This window comes from Cetorhinus maximus, chromosome 12 (genome assembly GCF_964194155.1).
Source record: "Cetorhinus maximus chromosome 12, sCetMax3.hap1.1, whole genome shotgun sequence".
In the NCBI taxonomy this organism is placed as follows: Eukaryota; Metazoa; Chordata; class Chondrichthyes; order Lamniformes; family Cetorhinidae; genus Cetorhinus; species Cetorhinus maximus.
Genome location: NC_135890.1, coordinates 104,303,102 through 104,321,228, shown reverse-complemented (window position 1 = coordinate 104,321,228; position 18,127 = coordinate 104,303,102). Strand labels below are relative to the sequence as shown.

General features: G+C 43.2%; 1 protein-coding gene across 3 annotated transcripts in view; it reads left to right on the top strand.

Annotated features, from left to right (window-relative positions):
* Nucleotides 1–18,127, top strand: part of ttc28 (tetratricopeptide repeat domain 28) — a 761,973-nt gene that overhangs the window by 697,192 nt on the left and 46,654 nt on the right. For all 3 annotated transcript variants that reach the window (XM_078554281.1, XM_078554279.1, XM_078554282.1), the window contains 3 exons: nt 6,862–7,041; nt 8,051–8,771; nt 12,950–13,074. In XM_078554281.1, the coding sequence (XP_078410407.1) occupies nt 6,862–7,041; nt 8,051–8,771; nt 12,950–13,074 (1,026 nt within the window). The remainder of the gene's footprint in view (nt 1–6,861; nt 7,042–8,050; nt 8,772–12,949; nt 13,075–18,127) is intronic.

Sequence of the window (18,127 nt, the reverse complement as noted above, 5' to 3'; positions counted from 1 at the left end):
CTTATAAGATTAACTTATACACTGTGGTTTACAGTATATTGATATAGCACCTTTAATGTGATAAAACATCCCAAAGCGCTTCACAGGAGCATTATAAGACAAAATATGGCACTGAGCCACATAAGCAAATGTTGTGTTAGGCGAGCAAAAGCTTGGTCAAAGTGATCAGTTTTAAAGAGTGTCTTAAAGGAAGAAAGTGAGATAGAGAAGCAGAGAGGATTAGGGAGAGAATTCCAGAACTTAGAGCCTAGGCAACTGGTGGAGGAATTAAAATCAGGAATATTTAAGAGGCCAGAATTAGATGAGCACAGGTATCTAGAGGGTTTTAGGACTGGAGGAGATTGCAGTGATAGGGAAGGACAAGGCCGTAGAGGTATTTGAAAGCAAGAATGAAAATAATCAAGATGTTTCCTAAGTGGGAGCCAATACTGAGTATATAGATCACTGATCACTGAGTATATAGAGGGTTATGACTTGGCAGATGATGTGTGCCAGGTAGACCAAATCCACAAGGGAAACATGGTTGCGCTGTCACAACAGTTTTGCAATTTGTATTTATTACAAGAAGATGTGTGCACTGAATTCAGAACTAATGAGTCCACCAAGACCTTTAGAGATTTAAAAAATTAACTCAGAATATTTATTAACAAAATAAAAGATTTCAAGCATGTACATAAGACTATAATTACTTACTATTATAAAAAATCCTAAAATTCCTAATTGACCTGACTTCCAGTTACACACCCTCTTTAAGGCAACAGTCCAAAATAGATTTTAGATTTAAAACAAAACCAGCTAGCTAACACAATACCCACTTAACAGTAGAATTCCAAATGGCTTCCTTACCTTCAGTTACTTTACATAGCAGACTTATGCGTAAATGGCTGGAGGCTTCATGGAGGCTGTTTCACATACTCCTGTTAGATCTTACATGGCCCTCTCTCACATAACCTTTCATTCTCCTTTATATATGTTTCTCTCTCTTTAATATGTACATTCTATTATTCCATATGTCTTTGAAACTATATCTTCCTCATAATATGAAAACTTTCATGTTGCCAGTATTGTCAGTAACCTTTGGGGAAATAATACACACATTCCTTAGCCTTGCTGATCTGACTAGTCATAAATAGACTAACATCCCGTTGAAACTCAAACACTCCCTTCACTTAACTAAAAATGCAAATTCCCTTCACGTCCAAACCTAAGCCAGCATCCATGTCTACTCATTAGCATTCCAAGCGCCTTTTGATGATTTCCAGTTTACAGTCTACTTGACTCCAAATGTAATTAAATCACACAGACAGAAAAAACTATACTTAACCCCCATAAACCTACTTCACAATAAACCAGAAAAATATTATGAAAATTAGTATACTTTCGTAACAAGAGGAATTGGACTTGGTGCCAGTTAGGACATGGCCAGCAGAGTTTTGAATGGCCTCAAGTATATGGAGGGTAGAATGTGGGAGTGTGTTGGAATCTAGAGGTAACAAATCATGAAGATAGGTCTTTATCAAAAATCCGTCACTGCTGTCCTTTTGGCACCAGTACCTCGCCCTATGCTTCTTCCTCAACATCTTCTCCATAATGTGTGTATCTGTGGTGCTTGTGAGGGCAGGAATTAAATAAGCTATATTTTAAAACAATTCTATGAAATATAAATAATTAACTTATGACTAGAATTGATTACAGATGCAATGGAGGCCTCTGGTTATTTCTGAGTTTCATGTGTGCTCATGAAGATATTACAAATGCATAATCCAACTCAGAACCCTGCATGCCCATGTAATCAACTCTATTGTCAATGTTTCTGTATTGCTTTGTGAGGGAAGAAAAATTGTTTCAAGGGCCAAAACCAGTTGCTGCTTCCTCAATAACTGAGGATCGTTAAGTGTATAATAGCTGTGGGAAGACCATCATTTTGTTTATTTAATTCTGTAATAGTTATTGAATGAAGCAGAGCATCTAACTCGGTGTGATGAAACCACGTAGTTCAAAGCAAATGGAAATTTCCCATATCATTTTATTTATAGGCTATACGCATTAAAGTATCATTGAAAATGTGGAACTCTGGGGACATCTAATGCGCGTGAAAATCTACCAGGCACATGTCAATGTATTTTAGGGATTAAACACCATTATGTTGCTGATGGCTGTTGCTGCTGGTGCAGAGAGTAGACTGAAATTATACAAGCTGGTTTCTGGAAGACAGCATGCCCTCTGGTGAGGTGCTACTGCTTGTCACCTCCTTGCCTGCAAAGGGAAGTGAGACTGCCCAGCGATGGTAAATTTAGCAGCGCAACATACGAGCCTGGCATCTGTGGGCGGTTGGCAGAGAGAGGCCCTCCAGAATAGTTGTTGGTACTTGTAAACAATATGTCAAAACGGAGAAGAGTCGTCCAAGAGGCTGGGCTCCCAGGGCACATATTTGTCAGTGCTGCTGACCCTGTGTCACAGCCTGTAATAAGCACACCAATATGATGTGCGGGAGTATTCAGAATCATTCTTGGGTGTGGGGGGGTAGGGGGGGGGTGGAAACAAGGCAACTATTTGCCTTTTTATTGTGGCAGTAATATTGTGCTTCTGTTTTCTAGTCATTATGATAGATAATGATAAAATAAATGCACATTTTTGCGCATCATGAAGAAAGCCAAATGCAAAAAAAAATCTGGTGTGATTTTTTTTTTTACATCCTTCCATTCTCACAATGCGTTAGTACAGTATAATAGCTGTGTGTGGTAACAGTGGCTGTAAACATGTCAAACTGTAACAATTAGCCTCAATTTATGGCAGTACCGTGACCAGTTAACCCAGACAAATTAAGCTTAGAAAAATTTAGATCCCTCTCTTGTGGATTGTGTTCAGAATTGTCCAAGTGCTCATCTGTCCTGTCACCCTTTGATTGTTTGAGTGCTTCTACATCAAGCCAGTCAGAAAAATAATAAGATGCATAGAGAAGGTGGACACTGCAAATCTGAAATGTGATGGCATATTCTGGCAATTTATAGTAGGTCAGATAAATCCAACTACTTTGTGAAAGTGACCATAAGAAATAGAAGCTGGAGTAGGCCAAGTGCCAGTGAGCTTGGCTAACCCTGCGGTGGACATGTGCCCATGCAGTGAGCACCAGAATGTGAGACCCTTCCTAAACTAGATGTAATGCCCACCGAGATATGTCTCTCTGGGCTGTTGGAGGGTGCAGCTGTCTGCTGTGATGCCTATACAGGTGCACTTTTGTCATCGGCGATTACCTCGCTCCTCTCTGGGCTTGTATTAGAGCTGGACAGGGCTCTTGGATCTCAGGCCTTGACCTCTTCCTGGTGATACCTGTAAGTGTGAGAGGAGAGAGTGAGTGACTGCATGAACTGCAGCCAACATGGAAGCACCCATGACCCTGAGGTTTCTATGACATGCATGAATCCTTACTGAGTGGAGGCCATAAGCCAATCTCTCCATCTCCAATGGATCTGCCCTGCACCACCCCTGCCAGCTGGGCTGCCCACTCCTTGGAGTCAGTCAGTTCTTTTAACTGTGGCTGACACCCTCCCTTCTTCTCCCTCTTTTTACGATTATGGCTTAACTTGTTTTTTATATTCATTCATGAGATGTGGGCATAGCTGGCCAGGCCAGCATTTATTGCCCGTTCCTAATTACCCTTGAGAATTGGTGGTGAGCTACCTTCTTGAGCCGCTGCAGCCCATGTGGTGTAGGTACACCCATAGTGCTGTTAGGGAGGGAATTCCACAATTTTGACCCGGCAATATATTTCCAAGTCAGAATGGTGATTGGCTTGAGAGAAACTTCCAGGTGGTGGTGTTCCCATGTGTCTGCTGCCCTTGTTCTTCTAGATGGTAGTGGTCGCAGGTTTGGAAACTGCTGTCTAAGGAGCCTTGGTGAGTTACTGCAATGCACCTTGTAGATAGTACACACTGTTGCCATTGTGCATCAGTGGTGGAGGGAGTGAATGTTTGTGGATAGGGTGCCAATCAAGTGGATTGTTTTGCCCTGGATGGTGTCTGGCTTCTTGAGTGTTGTGGGAGCTTCACTCCCACACTCATGGATGAGAGTATTCCATCACACTCCTGACTTGTGCCTTGTAGATGCACTGGCTTTGGGGAGTCAGGAGGTGAGTTACTCCCCACAGGATTCCTAGCCTCTGACCTGCTCTTGTAGCCACAGTATTTATATGGCTTATCCAGATCAGTTTCTGGTCAGTAGTAACCCCCAGGATGTTGATAATGAGGGAATTCAGCAACAGTAATGCCCATTGAATGTCAAGGGGCGATGGTTAGATTCACTTTCATTGGAAATGGTCATTGCTTGGCACTTGTGTGGCATGAATGTTGCTTGCCACTTGTCAGCCCAAGTCTGGATATTGTCCAGTTCTTGCTGCATTTGGACATGGATTGCTTCAGTATCTGAGGAGTCGCGATTGGTGCTGAACATTGTGCAATTATCAGGGAACATCCCCACTTCTGACCTTATGATAGAAGGAAGGTCATTGATGAAGCAGCTGAAGATGGTTGGGCCTAGGACACTACCCTGAGGAACTCATGCAGTGATGTCCTGGAGCTGAAATGACTGACCTCCAACAACTACAACCACCTTCCTTTGCACTGACTCCAACCAGTGGGGAGTTTTCCCCCGATTCCCATTGACCCCAGTTTTACCAGGGCTCCTTGATGCCACACTCGGTCAAATGTTGCATTTATGTCAAGCGTAATCACTCTCATCTCACCTCTGGAGTTCATCTCTTTTGTCCATGTTTGAACCAAGACTGTAATAAGGTCAGGAGCTGCGTGACCCTGGTGGAACCCAAACTGAGTGTCAGTGAGCAGGTTATTACTAAGCAAATGCTGCTCGATAGCACTGTTGATGACCCCTTCCATTACTTTACTGATGATCGAGAGTAGACTGATGGGCCGGTAATTGGATTTGCCCTGCTTTTTGTGTACAGGACATACCTGGGCAATTTTCCACATTGCTGGGTAGATGCCAGTATTGCAGCTGTACTGGAACAGCTTGGCTAGGGGCACGGCAAGTTCTGGAGCACATGTCTTCAGTGCTATTGGAGGAATATTGTCAGGGCTCATTAGCTTTGTAGTATCCAGTGCCTTCAGCCGTTTCCTGATTTCACATGGAGTGAATTGAATTGGCTGAAGACTGGCATCTGTGTTGCTGGAGGAGGCCGAAATGGATCATTCACTCGGCACTTCTGTCTGAAGATTGTCACAAATGCTTCAGCGCTATCTTTTGCACTGATGTGCTGTACTCCCCCATCATTGAGGATGGGGATATTTGTGGAGCCTCCTCCTCCAGTGAGTTGTTTAATCGTCCACCACCATCCATGACTGGGCGCAGGAGGACTGCAGAGCTTAGATCTGATCCATTGGTTGCGGAACCGCTTAGCTCTATTACTTTCTGTTTATGCTGCTTGGCACAAATGTAGTTCTGTGTTGTAGCTTCACCAGGCTGACACCTCATTTTTAGGTTTGGCTGGTGCTGCTTCTGGCATGCCCTCCTGCACTCTTCACTGAACCTGGGTTGATGCCCTAGCTGACTTGGTGGTAATGATAGAGTGGGGGATATGCTGGGCCATGAGGTTACAGATTGTGGCTGAGTACATTGCTGCTGCTGCTGATGGCCCACAGCGCCTCATGGTTGCCCAGTCTTGAATTGCTAGATCTGTTCGAAGTCTATCTCCTGTGGAAAATGAGTAGATGGAGTTGAGAGCAATTGTATTTAGCATTTAATTGTATATAGCAATTTTATGTAGCTTTCTCAAGCTTCCAGTCTTACAAATAACCCATCGGATTGTGGGGCATGTGAGCGATGCACTGACTGCAGGTTGTCCAGAAGGGTTCTAGGCTAGCAGCCTCCAAAGCGGTGAGCCTATGCAGAAAAAAAGATAAGGCTCAGAGAGGCATGTCATTTGCTGTGCTTGCCAGTGCCCTCAATGCGTGAGCCCCTTTACCCCCATGAGGCCCATGTCCGCGTACTATTCATTTAGGTGAGTGTGTGCAGGTGAAGGTTCGCTTATCCTGACAGAGCAGATGAGGTCATTCATCCTCTTGTGGCATTTCAGGGCAGTCCTCCAGTGCACAGCTTGGGCACTGACTGCCCTGGAGACTTCTTCCCATGCAGGGCTCGTCTCCCTGCATGGCCCGTTCCTCCTCCGTTGGAAAGAGGATGCCCCTTCTGGGCTCCATTTGGTCCAGGAAGACTCTCAGGGTGTTGCTGAACATGGGCACTGGAGCTTCCTGATCTCTTCGGGCCAACTCCTCAATCAACGTGGTGGGTAAATTGCTGTCTGGGCGTCTTTTAAATATGGCGCCTGGATTTGACAGCAGGGCATGCGCCATTCAGCCCGCCCCGCCATGCAAATGTTGGGAAACCCCTGACTGCATAATTAATGAGGCCAGGGTTGCGCGATACTGCATGAATTCCTGGCGGCCTCTGTGGTGGCAAACAATCCCTGTCCCTGCCCCTGCCACGGGGCTTAGTCCTGGAAGGGAAATTTGCGCCTTATGAAGCTACAATTCTTCTATCCATTGAGACTAAGCAACTGAACAACAACAATGGCAATGGGTTTTAGACTTGGCTCTCAGCATTTGGAGTTTAACCTACTTTGGGTTGAGTTATGCCATTTCTTGGCTATGCTGTTGGCAGAGAGCTCTACATGATCAGATGGTAGATGGAAAGAAGGAAAAGACAGCTTTTACTAACCAAAATCTGTTCAATTAGGAGGTATTCTAAGTGTATGATTTCAACACTGGCAGTAATGGTAGCTGTTTCACCAAAGAAATGGACATTTTCTAATATACATAAATAACAATCTTGCTTTAACTGACTCTTTAGGGATTGATGCATTCCAGTGGCCCCGTTGGTCGACACCGTCAGCTTGTGTTGGTCCTGGAAGGGGAACTGTATCTCATTCCATTTGCTCTGTTGAAAGGAAGCTCCTCTAACGAGTATCTGTATGAACGTTTCAGTATCATTGCTGTACCCTCAATCCGGGCCCTTCAAGCAAGTCCCAAGGTAGGAACTCTTCAAGATCCTTCCATTGTTCTTCTCCTTCATGTAAACACTGGATAATTAAATGTGTTTTAAAACTACTATTTATGTGTAAGTTTCCTGCCCCTCCATGCTTGACAACTACATTGTCCAAAAGTCCTGGTTTTCATATATTTCTCGAAGGCCACCTAATAATAACACAGGATTTCATTGCTGAGTCTGCCATTTTCTTCCCCATCTCGGTGAATCCTCAAACTCACACTCTGACAGCCTGGTTTCTTCCCCTCCTTCTGCTAATAACCCCTAGCTGCATTCCAGCCCCCTCAACAGGTCCTGCTTGAATCCCTGTACCATGACTCATACTCACTACTGACACTGCCTTATCCTAGAACTGATGACACATTCTGTATCCCCACAAATGACTGTCACTACCTGGAGTTATGTGCCAACCTTACAGGATTCACTAGCCTTGTACAGCTGTATCATCCCCTGGACTGACCACATCTGGACTTCTATATTATGCTCCAGGGACTGCCAATTCCTCACCTTCCAGAACTGCCTTTACCCTGGACTCTCGTACAATCCCATAGAATTGGGAGTCAACCTCTTCTCTACCCCCCAAGTTTTGCTTTCATGAGGTTTTTTCCTATCCCATGTTCTCTCTCCTTTGTTTACCTCTCAGTTAACCTCAGCTTAACTTTGTGACTCCTATCCAACCCTGCTTACTATCTTTATATAGACCATATTGTGGAATGAAAATATTCAGGATATTCACCCTCACTGACTCTTGTACAATTCCTATTGCCTAAACTAAAAACGCACTATTGTTGGCCCAGCCAATCTTGACTGTAAGAGATACAAAACTCAGGTGGACTGGCGAGAACATAGATTTAAAATAACCTGTACGTAAAGAGAGCATAAAACTGAGGCTCCATTGTCACTCCTGAACATAGTGTTAAATGTTGGAGATTTACTTACTTAATGCATGAAACATTTAAACTAAATTTATGCATTTGTGTCTTATTTTGTACAGTCCCATCTTCGAAAGAGTACATCTGCGTGCAGCTCCTCTACCTCAATGGCAGCTGTGATAGGTAACCCCAAACTCCCATCAGCAGTAATGGACCGGTGGCTCTGGGGACCCATGCCTTCTGCTGAGGAGGAGGCCTACATGGTTTCAGAGCTTCTGGGCTGCCAGCCCCTAGTAAACACTGCTGCCACCAAGGAAAGAGTGATGAGCATGCTCAGTCAGGCAGAGTGTGTCCATTTTGCAACCCACATCTCCTGGAAACTTGCCGCTTTGGTCCTCACGCCAAATAATGAAGGAAGCACCATTAGTGGAAAGAGTAGTATTGGAAACAGCTACACGATTCCAGAGTCTCTGAGGATGCAAGATGATGCTAGTGACGTGGAGAGCATAACTGACAGCCCTCCCCTGCAAGAATTCTTATTGACAGCAGCTGACATCCTGGAATTACATCTCCCTGTCAAGCTAGTAGTCCTTGGCTCCTACCAAGAGTCTAATAACAAAGTAACAGCGGATGGTATTATTGGCCTGACGCGGGCTTTCCTAGCTGCTGGAGCACACTGTGTTTTGGTTTCCCTTTGGCCGGTGCCTGTGGCTGCATCCAAGATGTTTGTGCACACTTTCTACTCCTCTCTCCTCAATGGAATGAAATCCAGTGCAGCGCTGGGAGAAGCTATGAAGATTGTCCAGAGCAGCAAGCAGTTTGCACACCCTTCAAACTGGGCAGGTTTGTTCAAATCCATCAGCCTGTACAACCTAAAATTGAAGAACAATTGGCATTTGAATATTGATATGCTGTGGGACTAGGGTAGTCAAAAAGACATCCAAATTTTGGAGGATTACATTAAAGATGCTGTATAAATGCAAGATGTTGTTAAGATGACTGAATGAAAACAAGAGATGAGGTAAACAGCAAAAATAAATTGCCACCATTGAACCCAATCGCCATGCTCCCATTGCCCAGATTCTCACTTGTTTTTGCAGGCAGTCAAGGATCAAATAAACTGTGTTGTAGGAAGCAATGAGAGGAACAAGTACAGTGATGAGCTGTTAATGGACTGAGGGAACCTCTTATGCATGGCTCTCCTTCCACACTATTCCTTTTTTAAAGTTTTTTTACTGAGATTGAAAAGAACTGGTAGGTAAAGAGAGCGGTGTAAATGAGGCTGCACAGCAACTCCTGAACAGCTGATTAGTGTGCTCCATGTCCCAGTGGAGCCTTGATTATCCGTCAGTTTCTATTACCTGCCTGAAGGAGGGAGTGAATGTTCCCTCCAATATGACAGGTACTCAAGATTTCACAGAACAGGGGAAAAGGCTGTAATACACATCAGGGCATTTTGTTGCAAGAAAATCAAATTAATTAACTAAATTAATTAATTAGAAGGGACATGAAATGAACAAGTTGACTTGGCTATCACTGTCATTAATGGTGCATACTGTAAGGAGATGAGAGGAAGACAGAAAGTACCTTAAAAAGAAAAGCGGTGAAACTCATTTATGCTAATAGCGTGAAATGGGCTCATAGTGAATTGATAGCCAGTTTTGCACCGCACTCAATTGTTTTCTCAGTTGATTTCAGTAGTTTAGAATGGATGCTGATTTGCCATGAGTGGGTTTCATGCATCTGCTGAAGGCCAATTGCACCTCACTGGAATCTCACATGAAAACCAATTTGTGTGACACTGGCATGAGGGTAACCACATGAACCATGAGCTTCTGCTTTGAGCGCAATCAGTGATCTGGTTGCAAATTGCACTAGTTTTGCACTAAAGTCTTTTTTCAATTTCCTTGCTCAATGCATTTGCATATCGTTGAATGTAAAATCTACCATTAATCAGCACAATCAAGCAGCAATTCAGGATGAAATTTGAAAAGAAAAATTGAATTGAGAAATATTCCTTAATATAGCTAAGAGTGGCATCCCTCCAGCTTTATTAATACAGCTGAAAATGGATTCATCCCAAAAGAGAAGATTTGCTTTAATCGGAGTGTCTAGTCCATCATTTGTTAACAACTCGATTTTAAATGACTGAAAATGACTTTATAAAATATATACAGATCCATTTACTAAATTCATTGGTGTACAGTGGGCCATATCTTAGTGAACTTTAAAACCTATTTAAATGTTTTTAAAACACACCAGGTGCACATAACAAAAACTCACAATGGTGATTAATTCAATCTGGGGGGGTTTAGCCAGTTTTGTGAGTGGAGCCAGCTTCTCTCGCAAGGTTTTTTTAAACTAGAGCAAAATGTCACAGCAACTTGATTTACACTGATTGGTTTGCAATTTGCACTTAAAGTTCCTCGACCTTTTGCTCAGGGTTGGTAGGTTTTGGGCGAATTGCAGTGATAAAAGAACAACCCTAACTAGTGGTAATTTCTGGCTAGGATGGTATTAAACATCTGATAGATTCAGTTTAAAATGGAAATATTTGGCTGCTTTGTGTACAACACCCAGAGAAACAGCTGGATTGATTTGGGTTTCTGCACTGTTTGACGATTATGGGGGTAGAATTATTCCTAAAATCTAATTATGAGCAAGAACTGAAAAAGGTGTTCTTGAGATGTGGGTGACACTGGCAAAACAGCATTTATAGCTCATTCCTAGTTGCTCCTAAGTTATTATTGAACCATACAAATCAACCACACAATTTGGGATTGGCGTTACGTGTAGGCCAGATCAGGTAGGCAAGTTCCTTTCCCTAAAGAACAATAGTGAAGCAGTTGGATTTTTAATATCAGTCTGCCAGATTTTCCTGCTCATTTTTCTATCTGGTGATAAATTACCAGGTTTATTGAGTTTTAATTTCACAGCTTGCTATGATGAGATTTGAACTTCCGACTTTGGGTCACTAGTCCAGTACCATAACCATTGCATTATGCTGCCATCTACTAAATCCACGGGTGCCTTGAATCTCATAATTTATTTCAAGTTACCTGTTACTGTATATAAAGCTGATGTAGAGTATCTGGTTACACTATGACACGCAATGACTGTGTAGAAAAAGCTTGTGACATAAGAACAATATTGTTTCTGTGACATCCAGTGGGAGCATATTATGAGCTTAGATTATAAAAATATATCATATCAGGAATACAGTGGCTGCAGTAAATACAGGGATCACAGTCACTGTATTCAGGAATTATAGCTATGGTATAATATAGAGGTTGGTCACTAAGCATCAGACAGTGTTAATATGGGCTGAATTTTAACTCTCAAGAACAGATGGTTTGGGGTAGGGATAGGGGTTAAAAATTCAAAAAATCGGAAATCGGAACTCACCAGACCTTGGGGAAGCCCAGCAAGTGAAAGGAAGCGAGAAGGGCTGAATCCATGAGGTAACTGCATTTACAGCTTGTGGGCCAGGAGGAGCAGCAGTGTTTTCTACCAGCCCAACCAGCTACCCTGCAAATCTTGCTCTTTCCTCTACTTCTGCTACTCCACACACCTGTCAACTCTCCCATCCTTCTCCATCCTCTGAACTTAACCTCATGACTGGACTCCACCATGATTGGCCTTGTACTGTAGGAGTCCCTGCCGAACAGACCTCCAGTCTGTCAATCAGATTGTCTGTGAGCAAAAAAACCTGCAGGGAAAATAATTAAGATGGCTTGCAGTTAAAAACTTCTGGATTTCCTTCCCTCAAAAAACACCCTGTCCTCACACATGTTTAAACTAAAATCCAGGCCTATTATTCAGTGATTAGTCGTTAAACACCATACAGGCTTTGCAACCGTGATATATTAGAAAGAGATTACAGTCACTATTATACAGAAACTAAAGTGAACAAAGAATAACACAACTTGTTCATGTGTTTAGCACCTTTATCACACTAAAGCACCCCAAGGCATTTCATTAGAGTGTTATTAAACAAAATTTGACCCTGCGATATATGAGTTGATATTAGGACAGTTAACCAAAAGCTTGGTTAAAGAGGTAGGTTTTAAGGAGTGCCTTAAAGGACAGAAAGGTAGAGAGGCCGAGGGAGGGAATTTCAAAGTTGCCAGCTGAAAGCATGGCTGTAATGATGGAGCAATTAAAACTGTGGATGCCAGAATTGGAGGAGCACAGATGACTTGGAGGGTTGTAAGTCTGGAGGATGTTACAAAGATAGGGAGGGTTGAAACCATGGAGGAATTTGAAAACAAGGATGAGAATTTTAAAATCAAGACGTCGTCGCTGACGTAGGTCAGCGAACATGCATCATGGATGAACAGTACAGGGTGTGAGTCAGGTAACAAGCAGCAGAGTTTTGAATGAGTTCAAGTTTATGCAGCGTGCAAGGCAGGTGACCAGTGAAAAAGCATTGGAATAGTAGAGACTAGAGATAATAGAGGCATGGATAATGGTTTGAGTAGCAGATCAGCTGAGGCAGGGGTAGGTACATGGGCAAGGTTACAGTTGGAAGCAGGCAACCTTGATAAAGGAGAGCATATACTCAGTTTGGTCAAATATAGCCGTCAATATTACGTTGAGATTCTAGTCACTTTCGTATAATGATCATGGTCATGGTGCATTTTATATATTATATATATGTATATATATATATATATATGAATGTATCCATGTGTTATGTAGAAATTATCACATTAACAGTATTACTGCAGAGATTACAATCACTATTTTATACAGTGATTACAGTTGACATATAGTCACTGTTATACAATCACAGTTTATTATAGAGATTACAGGTCACCATTATACAGGCATTAGTTACTATACATTATTCAGGGTTTCAGTCACTATGCATTATGCATGGCTTATAGAGTTATTTTGTATGATACAATCACTGTACAGCTGATACTTTTTTTTTTATTATAGTCTGGTTACAAACGTCAGTTCGTATTTACTGAAATCTTTGAACATTCTGTTGTCCAAAACCTGTTCTTCTTTTGCAGGATTCACGCTCATTGGGAATGATGTTAAACTGAACAGTCCCTCATCTCTTATTGGTCAGGCTCTGTCTGAAATCCTCCAGCATCCTGACCGTGCCCGAGATGCTCTCCGTGTTCTGCTGCACTTGGTATGTTGTATATCTGTGAAATACTCAATCAACCTCTAAATGTGAGGGATAGGGGAAAGGAGGGAGGAAGTGCCTCATTTTCTGTGGAATCTGCTACCAATATTTCAGCCTCAGAGTAATAGTATTACCAAAGTGAAAATATTGACTATGTTTAGAAGTTACAAAATATGGTTGTGGTTTGAAAATAGAAAGGTAAAAGAAGTTGTGTAATTTTTAATTCGTTCATGGGGGCGATAATTAGATTCTCTCTTGTTTGAGGTGGTCATTGCCTGACACTTGTGTGGCATGAATGTTACTTACAACTTGTCAGCCCAAGCCTGGATATTGTCCAGGTCTTGCTGCATTTGGACATGGACTGATTTAGTATCTGAGGAGTTGCAAATGGTGCTGAACATTGTGCAATCATCAGCGAGCATCCCCACTTCTGACCTTATGATGGAAGGAAGGTCATTGATGAAGCAGTTGAAGACAGTTGGGTCTAGGACGCTACCCTGAGGAACACCTGCACTGATGTCCTGGAACTGAGATGATTGACCTTCAACAACCACAACCATCTTCCTTTGTGCTAAGTATGACTCCAACCAGCAGAGAGTTTCCCCCCTGATTCTAATTGACTCCAGTTTTGCTAGGGCTCCTTGATGCCACACTCAGTCAAATGCTGCCTTGATGCCAAGGGCAGTCACTCTCACCTCACCTCTGGAGTTAATCTCTTTTGTCCATGTTTTAACCAAGGCTGTAATAAGGTCAGGAGCTGAGTGACCCTGGTGGAACCCAAACTGAGCATCAGTGAGCAGGTTATTGCTATCAAGTGCCTCTTGATAACACTGTTGATGACCCCTTCCATCACTTTACTGATGATCGAGAGTAGACTGATGGCCCGGTAATTGGCCGGGTTGGAGTTGTCATGCTTTTTATTTACACGACATACCTGGGCAATTTTCCACATAGCCGGGTAGACATAGCCAGTGTTATAGCTCTACTGGAACAGCCTGGCTAAGATCGCGGCAAGTTCTGGAACACAAGTCTTCAGTACTATTGCCGGAATATTTTTAGGGCCCATAGGCTTTGCAGTATCCAGTGCCTTTTTCTTGATATCACGTGGAGTGTATCAAATTGGCTTAAGACTGGAATCTGTGATGCTGGGAACTCCGGAGGAGGCCGAGATGGATCATCCACTCAGCACTTCTGGCTGCAGATTATTGCAAATGCTTCAGCCTTATCTTTTGCACTGATGTGCTGGGCTCCTCCATCATTGAGGATGGCGATATTTGTGGAGCCTCCTCCTCCAGTGAGTTGTTTAATTGTCCATCACCATTAATAACTGGATATGGTAGGACTGCAGAGCTTAGATCTGATCTGTTGGTTGTGGAATCCCGTTGCTCTGTCTATCTTTTGTTGCTTATGCTTTTTGGCACACAATTAGTCCTGTGTTGTCACTTCACCAGGTTGACATCCCATTTTTAGGTCTGCTTGGTGCTGCTCCTGGCATGCCCTCCTGCACTCTTCATTGAACCAGGGTTGACCCCCTGGCTTGATGGTAATGGTAGAGTGGGGGATATGCCAGGCCATGAGGTTACAGATTGTGGTTGAGCACAATTCTGTTGCTATTGATGGCCCACAGCACCCCTAATGGGTGCCCAGTCTTGAGTTGCTAGATCCATTCGAAATCTGGCCCATTTAGCACAGGGGTAGTGTCACACAACGCGATGGAGGGTGTCCTCAATGTGAAGACAGGACTTTGTCTCCACAAGGACTGTGCGGCGGTCACTCCTATTGATACTGTCATGGACAGATTCTTCTCCAACAGGCAGGTTGGTGAGGATGAGGTCAAGTTTGTTTTTCCCTCTTGTTGATTTCCTCACCACCTGCCGCAGACCCAGCCTAGCAGCTATGTTCTTTAGGACTCGGCCAGCTCAGTCTATACTGGTGCTACTGAGCCACTGTTGGTGATGGACATTGAAGTGCCCCACCCAGAGTACATTCTGCACCCTTGCCAGCCTCAGTGCTTCCTCCCCTTTCTCGCTACTCCACATAGCCATTCGTATCTCATTAGTATCCAGTCATTGTTCCTATCTTCTTGATATTACTGACACTTCTGCAAACTATAGCAAGCCCGGTTTCACAACTATCTGGTAGATTTTTCCTTTCAGTGCTTCCTCCAAGTGGTGTTCAACATGGAGGAGCATTGATTCATTAGCTGAGGGGATGGGGGGAGGAGCAGTATGTGGTAATTAGCAGGAGGTTTCCTTGCCCATGTTTGAGGTGTTTGTTGCCATGAGACTTCATGTGGCCCGGAGTCGATGTTGAGGACTCCCAGGGCAACACCCTCCCATCTGTATACTACTGCGCCGCCACCTCTGCTGGATCTGTCATGCTGGTGGGGCAGGACGTACCCAGGATGGTGATGGTAGTGTCTGGGTCATTACCTGTAAGGTATGATTCCGTGAGTATGACTATGTCAGGCTGTTGTTTGACTAGTCTGTGAGACAGCTCCCCCAATTTTGGCACTAGCCGCCAGATGTGAGTAAGGAGGACTTTGCAGGGTCAACAGTTTGCCGTTTTCATTTCCGGTGCCTAGGTCGATGACAGGTGGTCCGTGCAGTTTCATTCCTTTTAGACTTTTTAGCAGTTTGATACAATTGAGTTGTTGCTAGGCCATTTCAGAGGGCATTTAAGAGTTCCCTAATTCTTCCCTAAAGGACATTAGTGAACCAGGTGAGTTTTTCTGGCAATCGACAATAGTTTTTATGGTCATCGTTAGACTTTTAATTCCAGGTGTTTTTTATTGAATTCAAATTCCACCATCTGCCATTCGAACCTGGGCCCCCAGAGCATTACCCTGGGTCCCTGGATTACCAGTCCAGTGACAATACCACTATGCCACCTTTTATAAATTTAAATACCACAGGAAATTAGAAAATAGCAACTGATCTTAACCAAATCACACTGCTTTTCCCAGCTAATGGCCAGTGTGGCCAGCTAGAGGCGTGAGAATATGAGATTTTCAAATAACATTCTGACAGCTTTAAGAAAAGGCCTGTAATTACCTCTATGTTAATTATACCGGTTACTACACTTACCTTTCCGGCGGGGACTGATGCCCAAATATCCTCTGAAACTCATTTGACAATGGCGGAACATAAAAACCTGCATGAAGCCAGCCACAATACAGGGTCATCAATAGAGGTAGTAGTTTGAGTATAAAAATATGTACGCTGTCCTCTACCATGGCACCTCACTGAATGGATCCCAACTCCCGAACGCTGCTGCTGGTGACTCAGGAGAAATGGTTCTTGTGTACACAGTTTGCTTTCAAATAGACTGTATTGTCAGAGCTCGGCTGGTTATTCCTGTTATTTGGAATGCACAGCTTTACTGCCAATCGTGAGGATGACAGCACGGAGGGAAAGAACAATTGATGACCAGACCATTTCCATCTCTTCTCAGCTACTAGCTTCGATGCTCCCACAATCTTCACTGACCCCCTGATGTGTGGATTCCTGATTTTGTCCTTTCTTGCTACTCCACATATCCATCTCAGTGTTCATTTCTCATTAGCATCCAGTCATTCTTCCTCCCTTCTTGATATTGCCCAAGTTTCTGCACAATCTAACAAGGCCGGTCTCACAACAGTCTTGTAGATTCTTCCTTTCAGTTTCAGCAATATTTTTCTATCACATAACACCCCACTGCTCTTCTTCCAATCACTCCAACCAGAGCTAATCCGTTGCTTAATTTCCATTTCTATACTTCCATATTTTGCTACCACTGACCCCAAACACTTGAAGCTGCTCACTTTCTCCAAGTCATCACCTGTAATCTTTACACCTTCACTCTGGTTCTCTTTCCTCCATTAAAATTGACAGTCCATAAACCGGCTGTTTGGTGTACTGATTCTTCTTATCCGTCTTCCAGTGTTTTTCTCCAGTTCCCCAAATACTCATTCATGTTCTCATCATCCCCACCACATTGGTCAATGTCATCTGCAAACATCATTGACCATGGCACCTCCCATCTCATTACCTGAGTTAGAGCATCCATGGCAATCAGCACGAGGAAGAGGCTCAGTGCAATCCTTGGTGCAATCTGACTTTGACATCAAAATTTTCACTTTTCCCCACACTTCTTTTCACTCTAAAGTCTGGTGCTCCTTATACATGTCCTGTAATAGTCGTACGTACATTTCTAGACCTAGATCTGTCATAAATGCTTATGTTTATGAAATTATATTTCATGAATGAGTTGGGCATTGTAAAAGGTGTGAAGAGAGATGCATGTTTGGATATTTTTGTGATTAGGTTTTCTATTTGGAATGCTGCAGATGTGCGTGTGCCTAGGTCAACTAAACAGGGGGAAGGTTACTAGAGACAGGTTGTCTATGAGGTCTAAGAGATGAAAGGTTAAAGGTGTTAGGTTTGTGCATTTATGGTGGGTTTGTGTTACGAGTAAATTGGTTAGATCTGAAATTTGCATTGTGAGATAAGTGGGGAAATTGGTTTTTCAGCTGTTGAATTTCAAAAGGGAGTTCAGAGGTGAAAAGGGACATTTGCATCTTACAGGGATTCCATGAGTAAGCAGAGGAAGGTATGTTAAATTTTATTGACCGGAAAGTAGAGGCAAAATAGAAAACATGAAAGATTTTTATATTTGGAGAATTAGGGTTTCAAAGAGGTTTGAGGTGTCACTGGAGTTCTATGCTTTTGAGGTCAGTAGCTCTTCCTCCTTGTTTTCACAATGAGAAAAAGACTTAGCGAGACAGACTTTACTCTGGGGTCTGGCTTGCTCAGCAATAACATCAGCTGTGGTTGTAACAAAGGAGCTGCATTCCTTTTTTTTTTAAATGTTGTTTTACAGATGAGTATAATAAGTGGAATGTGTGGTTATCCTTCTGGAAAATGTCTCTGTGTATACCTTTGGTCACTTTTTGTTAACTGCTGGTACAAGCCCATCACCCTGTTGAAATTGCAGCAACAAACCTGATTTGGAACATGTTCTGCCTGCTGATGCACCCTCACCCGCCTGGGAAAGGAGGTCAGGCAGCAGGCAGAGGTGC